The following is a 9,994-nucleotide window of genomic DNA, read 5'->3' as shown; positions in this document are numbered from 1 at the left end:
AGCTAGAGGATGGTTGGAGTTCATTCAACGCTCAATCATTCCTACTAGCAACCGGTCTGAAGTTACTGTAGACTGGGCCATCATGATCCATAGTATCATGATTGGGGAGGAAGTGGAAGTTCATGAGATCATACCTCAAGAACTCTACAAGGTGGCTGACAAGTCCTCTAATTTGGCAAGGTTAGCCTTTCCTCACCTCATTTGCCACCTCTGCAATTCGGCTGGAATTGACATAGAGGGAGACATCCTCATTGAAGAGGATAAGCCCATCACTAAGAAAAGGATAGAGCAAACAAGAGAGCATGGACCTCAACATGAGAATGAGGAAATTCCTCATCATGAAATCCCTGAGATGCCTCAAGGGATGCACTTCCCTCCACAAAACTACTGGGAACAAATCAACACTTCCCTAGTTGAATTAAGTTCCAACATGGGACAACTAAGGATGGAGCAGCAAGAGCATTCCATCATCCTCTATGAAATTAGAGAAGATCAAAGAGCTATGAGGGAGGAACAACAAAGACAAGGAAGAGACATAGAGGAGCTCAAAAGCACCATTGGTTCTTCAAGAAGAGGAAGACGCCACCCTCACTAAGGTGGACTCACTCCTTAATCTCCTTGTTTATTTATTTTCCTGTTTTTCGATTTTTTGAGCCTTATGTTTTATTTATGTTTGTGTCTTTATTACATGATCATTAGTATTTAAGTGTCTATGCCTTAAAGTTATGAATGTCCTATGAATCCATCACCTCTTTTAAAGGAAAAATGTTTTAATTACAAAAGAACAAGAAGTACATGGTTTCGAATTTATCCTTGAAACTAGTTTAATTATTTTGATGTGGTGGCAATACTTTTTGTTTTCTGAATGTATGCTTGAACAGTGCATATGTCTTTTGAAGTTATTGTTTATGAATGTTAAATATGTTGGCTCTTGAAAGAATAAGGAAAAAGGAGACATGTTATTTGATAATCTAAAAAATCATAAAAATGATTCTTGAAAAAAGAAAAATAGCGAAAAAAAAAGAAAAAAAAAGAAAAAGCAAGCAGAAAAAGCCAAAAGCTATTAAAACCAAAAGGCAAGAGCAAAAAGCCAATAGCCCTTAAAACCAAAAGTCAAGGGTAATAAAAAGGATCCAAGGCTTTGAGCATCAGTGGATAGGAGGGCCTAAAGGAATAAAATCCTGACCTAAGCGGCTAAACCAAGCTGTCCTAACCATGTGCTTGTGGCGTGAAGGTGTCAAGTGAAAACTTGAGACTGAGCGGTTAAAGTCAAGGTCCAAAGCAAAAAAAAGAGTGTGCTTAAGAACTCTGGACACCTCTAATTGGGGACTTTAGCAAAGCTGAGTCACAATCTGAAAAGGTTTACCCAATTATGTGTCTGTGGCATTTATGTATCCGGTGGTAATACTGGAAAATAAAGTTCTTAGGGCCACGGCCAAGACTCATAAAGTAGCTGTGTTCAAGAATCAACATACTGAACTAGGAGAATCAATAACACTATCTGTATTCTAAGTTCCTATAGATGCCAATCATTCTGAACCTCAATGGATAAAGTGAGATGCCAAAACTATTCAAGAGGCAAAAAGCTACAAGTCCCGCTCATCTGATTGGAGCTAAGTTTCATTGATATTTTGGAATTTATAGTATATTCTCTTCTTTTTATCCTATTTGATTTTCAATTGCTTGGGGACAAGCAACAATTTAAGTTTGGTGTTGTGATGAGCGGATAATTTATACGCTTTTTGGCATTGTTTTTACATAGTTTTCAGTATAATTTAGTTAGTTTTTATTGTATTTTTATTATTTTTTAAATAAAAATCACATTTCTGGACTTTACTATGAGTTTGTGTGTTTTTCTGTGATTTCAGGTAATTTCTGGCTTAAATTGAGGGACTTGAGCAAAAATCTTATTCAGGCTGAAAAAGGACTGCTGATGTTGTTGGATTCTGACCTCTCTGCACTCAGAATAAATTTTCTGGAGCTACAGAACTCCAAATGGCGCACTCTCAATTGCGTTGGAAAGTAGACATCCAGAGCTTTCCAGCAATATATAATAGTTCATACTTTAAATAAGGATAGATGACGTAAACTGGCGTTCAACGCCAGTTTCATGCTGCATTCTGGAGTCAAACGCCAGAAACATGTTGCAAAGTGGAGTTCAACGCCAGAAACAGGCTACAAACTGACGTTCAACTCCAAGAGAAGCCTCTACACGTGTAAAGCTCAATGCTCAGCCCAAGCACACACCAAGTGGGCCCCAGAAGTGGATTTCTGCATCATTTACTCAATTCTGCAAACCCTAGTAACTAGTTTAGTATAAATAGGACTTTTTACTATTATGTTTATATCTTTGGATCATCTTTGATTAGTTTTATGCTATCTTAGACTTTTGTGAGGGCTGGCCATTCAGCCATGCCTGAACATTTATCACTTATGTATTTTCAACAGTAGAGTTTCTACACACCATAGCTTAAGGTGTGGAGCTCTACTGTTCCTCAAAGATTAATGCAAAGTACTACTGTTTTTCTATTCAATTCAACTTATTCCGCTTCCAAGATATTCATTCGCACTTCAATATGATGGATGTAATGATCGTGACAGTCATCATCATTCTCAACTTATGAACGCGTGCCTGACAACTACTTCCGTTCTACCTTAGATTGAATGGATATCTCTTGGATATCTAATACAGGGGACCGAGTCCGAGTTATTAGTGTCTTCGTGGTATAAGTTAGAACCCATGGACGGCCATTCTTGAGAATCCGGAAAGTCTAAACCTTGTCTGTGGTATTCCGAGTAGGATTCAGGGATTGAATGACTGTGACAAGCTTCAAACTCGCGAGTGCTGGGCGTAGTGACAGACGCAAAAGGATAGTAAATCCTATTCCAGTATGATCGAGAACCGACAGATGATTAGCCATGCAGTGACAGCGCATTGGACCATTTTCACTGAGAGGACCGGTGGCCATTGACAACGGTGATGCCTAACATACAGCTTGCCATGGAAAGGAGTAGGAAGGATTGGATGAAGACAGCATGAAAGCAGAGGTTCAGAGGGACGAAAGCATCTCTATATGCTTATCTGAAATTCTCACCAATGAATTACATAAGTACCACTATCCTATTTTATATTTTATTTATCTTTTACTTATCAATTCATAAAATCAGTTGAATCCACCTGACTGAGATTTACAAGGTGACCATAGCTTGCTTCAAGCCAACAATCTCCGTGGGATCGACCCTTACTCACGTAAGGTTTATTACTTGGACGACCCAGTGCACTTGCTGGTTAGTTGTACGAAGTTGTGAAACAGAATTAAGATCATGAACGTGCGTATTAAGTTTTTAGTGCCATTACCAAGGAAAGAATGATCACGATTTCGCACACCACTCTCCCAAAAGAAACATAAGAGCCTCTATAGGCAAGTTCAGAAGAGTTCAATACATAATAAAGCTTTTCAAAATAAAGGTGGAGAGATTCTAAACAAATATAAAGTAGAGAATATAAAGATCTTCGTCATCTCTCAGATAAACCACAGCTCACTTCTGAGCACCTGGACCTATATCTGAAAAACAAGAGATATATACGGAATGAGAACCCCCGACCCATGGGTTCCCAGTACGGTAAAAGTGCCAAATAAATACAATGTATTGTAATAAAAACTCACTAAGCATTCTAAACTTCCTTTCACCAACATTCATCATATGTTCTTGATAATCCATAAATAGGCAATTGTCATAAGGGAATGCTAAATCTGATTCATATTCCTCATGCTTCCCAACTTTCTAACTCTCCGACGATTCACAATCAGAAATATAAACGAAACCATCCCCAGTCATTCTGTTTCAGCAATTCTATATCGTTACCTCATATCCTCACCTGGAGCAAGTGAAGTCACTTCACTGCGTCTACCCAGGGAGCTCAATGATCTCATTCTCTACTTGGAGCAAGTGAAATCACTTCAATACGTCTACCCAGGGTGCTCAATTACCTCATTCAATAATCATCATCATTATTCAATTACATCATCAACTCATCTCATCAAGAACAGCCCTCAGCGTCTACCGACACCAGCATGAGGGACCTCTCAGTTGTACAATTAAAGTACAAGTAGAACAAATAGCACATAATCAGTTAACATAGCATATATGATATAGCAATCCAAAATAAATAGGCAAACCAATCAATTCAAACATATGCAAATGATGTATGCCTTCCCTATGGCTGATGAGTCTCATCTGTCGGTTATAAAGCCAACACAACAAGTTCTGGTAGCTAACCATTGGACTGTCCCTCTGTCGTGTATTCCCAACTCGAGTTATTCACAATCATAATCATAATCACACAACACCCACACTGGTGTTTATCCACGAGAGCGAGCTCATCCAGAACTTTCACAGTGTCCGGCTACACTTACGACATAGGGTCAACAGAATCTCGGATCTCAACCTGGAACAAGTGGGGGCTAACCACTGCATCTACCCAGGAGTTGCAAACCGAACCCGGAGCAAGTGGAATCCATGCCACTGCATCTACCCAAGCAGGTATATCTCACCACATCCCAGAGCAAGTGGATCAATGTCACTGCATCTACCCAGGCAGGTATATCTCACCACATCCCGGAGCAAGTGGGGCGAAACCACAACCCTTACGTCCACCCGGGGAGTCTCTATACTAACCAACCTAGAGCAAGTGGGGATCAACCACAACCCTTGCATCTACCCAGGAGGTAAGTTCTCATATGCCCAGGAGGAACCAAGGAGGGAATCCTAACCTCCCACCATCTCGCTGGGGGCGATTTTACAATACCAGGAGGAACAAGGAAGGGAATCTTCACCTTCCTTCATCTCTCTGGGGTCGCACTTTCGAGAAAGAGAGCTCAAGATAAAACAATCATTCAAAGCCATATTTTCATTTCCAGCCATAAATCAATATTCATCATAGCCATCCGGCTCATAACATAACCCATAACTAGCCAATAATCATTATTAAATACAGCCATTTGACTCACGGCATACACCACATTTCCATCATCACCCTCAGCAACTCATACAGTCATCATTAATCATAATTCATCATTACTCTCCCTTTATTTCACCCTCAAGCTACCACCCTTCCTAGTCCCTTCTCATTTCTAGGCATACTATAAGGATTTAGGACTTAAAGGGTGAGAATGGAGGCTTAAAAGAATGAAATTCGGCTTTAAGGAAACTCAAAATCAACTTTTGCTAAAAGCATGGTCACGCGTGCGCGTTGCCCATGCGCATGCATGGGAAGCAGATGGATAAAGTGACGCGTGCGCGTCATCCACGCGTACGCGTGAGTGCGTTTCGTGCTCCTCGCACAAAACCAGCACAATACCAGTGCAACTCTCTAGATTTTCTGGTGGGCATTTGCATCCATACATTGATGCGTACGCGTCGGCCAGGCACACGAGTGAGAGAGTAAAAATCGTAAGTGACGCGTGCGTGTCGGCCATGCGTGCGCGTCGGAGTACATATTACCAAAAATTTTACTAAGTTAAAAAGATGCAGGATTACATTTTCAAACCCCAAACTTCTGACACACATAACTTCTTCTACAAAATTTCTTTTTCAACCATTTCTGAACCGTTGGAAAAATCATTGAATGAACTTTCATAAAAGTCAAATTTTGAAGAATTCCTAACTCCGAGGACCGAGTTACGGACCGCCGAAAGTTGGTCAGAAATCATTTTTACCCAAAAATGGAAATCACCAATTTTTCCAATGTTCACAAGCCAAATTCATTTCCACTCATCCAAATGACCACAACCCAACCACATTCACATAATTACACTCAACCAAAACCAAATCTAACTCATCTACACAATTTCACCCAAGATTATCAAATTCCACACTTCAATTCCTCAAACCTTATTATTCAATAATCAAACCAATTATTCACATATTCAATATCTAAAATCCATCCAATCTCTTATATCATCACACAATACACACATCAACTCACGAATGGCTCATACTAGAGCACTCCTAAACAACCAAAATCACAAGATTTCTTCAAAACCCAAATCAAATTCGAATTTAAAGAGAAAAACAAAAATTGGGCAGAGGAAAGTATAATATTCACTATAAAACTTAGATAGAAATGTAGAGAATGAAAAGAGCGATACGTGGTTGCAAACGGCTCGTCAATTGGAGTTCCGGAGAGAAAGTTATGGTGATTTGAAGTTTGGAAGGCTAGGTTTCCTTCCTCTCTTCTCTCTATCCGCCCCTCCCTCTCATTTTTAGGGTAAATGAGCCGAAATGCTCATAACTAATGTTTATATATATATTGGGTCTAGGGTCCACTTGGGCCCGGTTCATTTGGTTTGGTCCGTTGACCCAATTTTGGGACAAAACCTTTAAGATTAGAGTTTTAAATCGTATTTTAAATATTTCTATCTTCTCAAATTATAAATTCTTAATTCTTAAAATTATTCACTTCTAATTAATTTTCTCAACCACAGTACCGGACAGATCGTAGCCGGTACTGCCGGTCAAATTTCCAGTGCGCATATTTTTATTCAGAAAACTATGTTTTTTGACTCAGAAAAATTCATTGAGTCCAAATATCATATTTAAATTATTAAATTTCGATTGCTAAATTTTCTAACCATATTTTCTTCTATTTAATTTATTATTTAATTAATTACGGTTTGACCGGGTTTTACAAGGCTTCCCCTGGCGGCAGCGTGGACAGCAGCAACGACGGTGACCAGCTTCAACGGAGCTCCCACTGTCGCGTTTCTCTTCCCTCTCTCTTTGAACCTCGATGGTGATGCGTAGTTGGGTGCGACAGTGAACCCAGCTCAACGGTGACTGGACAGCGGCGGAGCGCCACGGCTCTTCTTCCTCCTCGCGGAGTTTCTGGCTCACAACACGCGCTCTCCCTCACTGGAAACGGTTCTACTCGACGGCGGTAGCAGTGGCGACGTCTCCTTCTCTCCTTGCGTGGTGGCTCGGCGTCATGACGGCGGTGGTGGTGCGCGATGGTGGCGGCAAAGCCCCCTCCCCTTCCTTGTTCTCCGATCTCCTCTGCTCTCTCACAAATCTCTCTTTCTCCTTTTTTCCCCATTTCTTTTCTCTTCTTTCCTTTTTAGTTTTGTTGAACTGTGTTGGGTATATATGGGGGAGAAGGATTGGCGGTGAGGGGAGTGAGTGGCAGGAAGAGTGAGAGCGTGGCTCACTGAGAGTTACACAGATGGGGTATACGTGTGGTCTATGGATGAATTGGGTAATAGTGTTAGGGTTGATAAAATTAAGGTTTAAAATTGAGAATTTTAAGTAGTTTAGCAATTTTAATAAAATTAGGATAATAGAGTAATTAAAAAAATTTTAATTTAATACTAATATTTATAAAAATACTATTTAATTATCAACTTATAAGTTTATTTTTAAATAAATACTCTAATTCAATAATTAGAGATAATTAAATTAATTTCTTTTAAAATCATAAGATAAAGTTATTAATTTAATTATTCAAATTATAACATATAAAATTCTTATTATCATTCCGAAGGAAAGCTAGCAACAAACTAGAAGAAACCTTACAAGATTATTGAAGTCTTAGAAAAATGTTAATACAAAGTTCTGACTTAAAGAGTGACGAATTACCTATGTTTTAGTACACTTTTAATATGAAGAGATACTATAGTTAGAAAGCGAATTTTTTGTCCTAGGGTACTCTTTTACAAAAAACAAATATTTTTTTAATGAATTTTTTTAAAAAATACATCCAATCACTTAATAAACTTAATAAAAGTATTTTATTTTTTAAAATGTAAATTTTTTCAGGAAAAAAAAGCTAATTCAAACAAACATCTAATTTTAAATGCTAAGAAATTGATAAAAGCACACCCTAATTGTTTTGGTTTGGCTTCTAATCAATTTGATTGATATGTCTTAATATTTTCTTGATTTTTAAAATGTTTCAAAAGTATTTGGATAGATTTTAAATATAAAAACCTTAGTTTATATGCCAATTTCTATCATATTTCATACTTGAAAAATTTTTAGTGTGTGTGAGAGATATATAGATCTAAGTTCTTAATGTGAAATATACCTAAATTTTAAAAGAATTAGCATCTTCAGATATTTGAATTTACTAATGAATTAATATGAGATAGTTACAATGATAAATACATTATTCTTTATTATTAGAGTAAAGGACATTTTCGTCCCTGACCCTTTTTTTGCGGACATTTTCGTCCTCAAGAAATGAAAAATACATTAAAACCCCTGACCCCTGAAAAACGTGGACATTTATGTCCTTCCGTTGAATTCAGCCGTTTGCACTGGACGGAAAAGGCTGAGCTGGCAGAGGTGGCACTGAGGTGGCACATAATGGAGGCCAGGTGGCATGGAACATTTCGTAACAAGACGTATAAGTCCCTCGAGACGAAAATGACGCCGTTTCGTCTCCTCCCCCATCTGCCCTTTTCTTCTTCCTTCGTCCCTTTTCCCTTCCATTCTTCTTCCTCAGCCCCTGCCTCCATCACCATCGCACAGCCATGCCTCCGTCAACCACCATCAACTCCGACGACCTCCTCCTTCCTCTCTTTTCGCGTCTTCTTCCCTTTCTCGCTCCCTTAATCCCATTAGTCTCTCTCTCCTCACCCTCCTTCCACCCACCGTTCGTCTGCGACAACCTTCTCGGCGACCCACTACCGCCGCGCCGCCGCCTCTCTGCAAAAATTAGTCTCAAATCTCGAGGGGTTAGGGTTTTTCTCCGCACCAACATTAATGAACAGTGTCGGATCGGGATCCTCGAACCTCTGCATAAATGACACTCTCACTGACGACGAGCTTCGTTCGATCCTGGCGATGGTTTCACATGCTTGCTCGAATTAGACCTTGCCTAGTCCGTTTCGCGGTCGTTCTATCCCGGTGTCACCGATTCCGACCTCGACGTCATTGCCAATGGTTTCACATGCTTGAGGGTCCTCAATTTGCATAATTGTAAAGGTGAACTCTTTTTTCCTTTTTTTTTCCATGTTGTTTTTGTTTGTTTTGCGAGAAAACCGTTGAAATTAACCTTTGGGATGTTGCTTTTCTTCTAATGGGGAGTGAAAATTTCAATGAGATTCACATGGAATATTTTTGACTTTTCCCCCTTCATAGATCAAAGAGAAGGACACTGTGTGGTTTGTCAAGTTCTGCGTTCCCTGGTGCAAACATTGGTAATTGATTCATTCATTCTCTTAACTGCTTTTATATTGTTGAGCTAAGAATGATTTCTAAGCTGTAAAATGATGATGCTTATTATTACAGTAAGAACTTGGGGACGTTGTGGGATGATTTGGGAAAAGTAATTGAAGGAACTGATGAAATAGAGATTGGGGAAGTGGATTGCGGTGATCATCAAAGGAGCTTTGTGGCATATGCTTATAATGTAGTGTCGCATGTTTCTTAAAATCTCATGCTATGTTTGAGTCTACTCTGCACTCTGCTTCTACATTTATGAGTTCAATGATTGATATATTTTGTTCTTGTAAAATTCTGAATTGCATTTGACAGTTAATTGAGTATCAACACTGTCAAGACACAAGTGCGTGAATGGAGGAAAATATTTTTGAATGGTCTTGGATTATTGGATATAATTTATGTGTGATTCTTTACTGCTTTATCTAATTATCTAAGCAGCCATGAATGAAGAAAGGTATTCTTTAACTCAATGAAAAACATCATGGCTTTTTTCACCATCAATTATTAACTGATTTATCCACTTAATTATTTATTTGTTTTACTTGCTGGATGCCTGTATTATCTATTCCCCATTGCACTCTCACCCCATGTGTTAACCAACGTTTGAGGGAGCATTAATAGATCGAATTTTAAGTTTACATATTTTTTGAATTGCCAGGTTCAAGGAATGTTGATTCATTGAAGAACTTTGTTTTGGAAGAAGCTGATAAGGCAGCAACAAATGCACAAGCACAACAACTAGATAGTGATAGAGAACTATAACTACTTT

General features: G+C 38.8%; 1 protein-coding gene across 1 annotated transcript; it reads left to right on the top strand.

Moving 5' to 3' along the window:
• On the top strand, positions 9,269 to 9,994 carry LOC110265724 (protein disulfide isomerase-like 5-1; the record flags this gene model as incomplete). The annotated part of the gene is made up of 3 exons (XM_021108934.1): positions 9,269 to 9,424; positions 9,538 to 9,568; positions 9,884 to 9,994. Coding segments are annotated over 3 exons (291 nt in total), but the record flags the coding sequence as incomplete, so codon positions are not given.

The sequence above is a fragment of the Arachis ipaensis genome, chromosome B01 (genome assembly GCF_000816755.2).
Source record: "Arachis ipaensis cultivar K30076 chromosome B01, Araip1.1, whole genome shotgun sequence".
Taxonomy (NCBI): Eukaryota; Viridiplantae; Streptophyta; class Magnoliopsida; order Fabales; family Fabaceae; genus Arachis; species Arachis ipaensis.
Note: the sequence above shows the minus strand (reverse complement) of the source record. Positions and strands in the feature narration are given on the sequence as shown.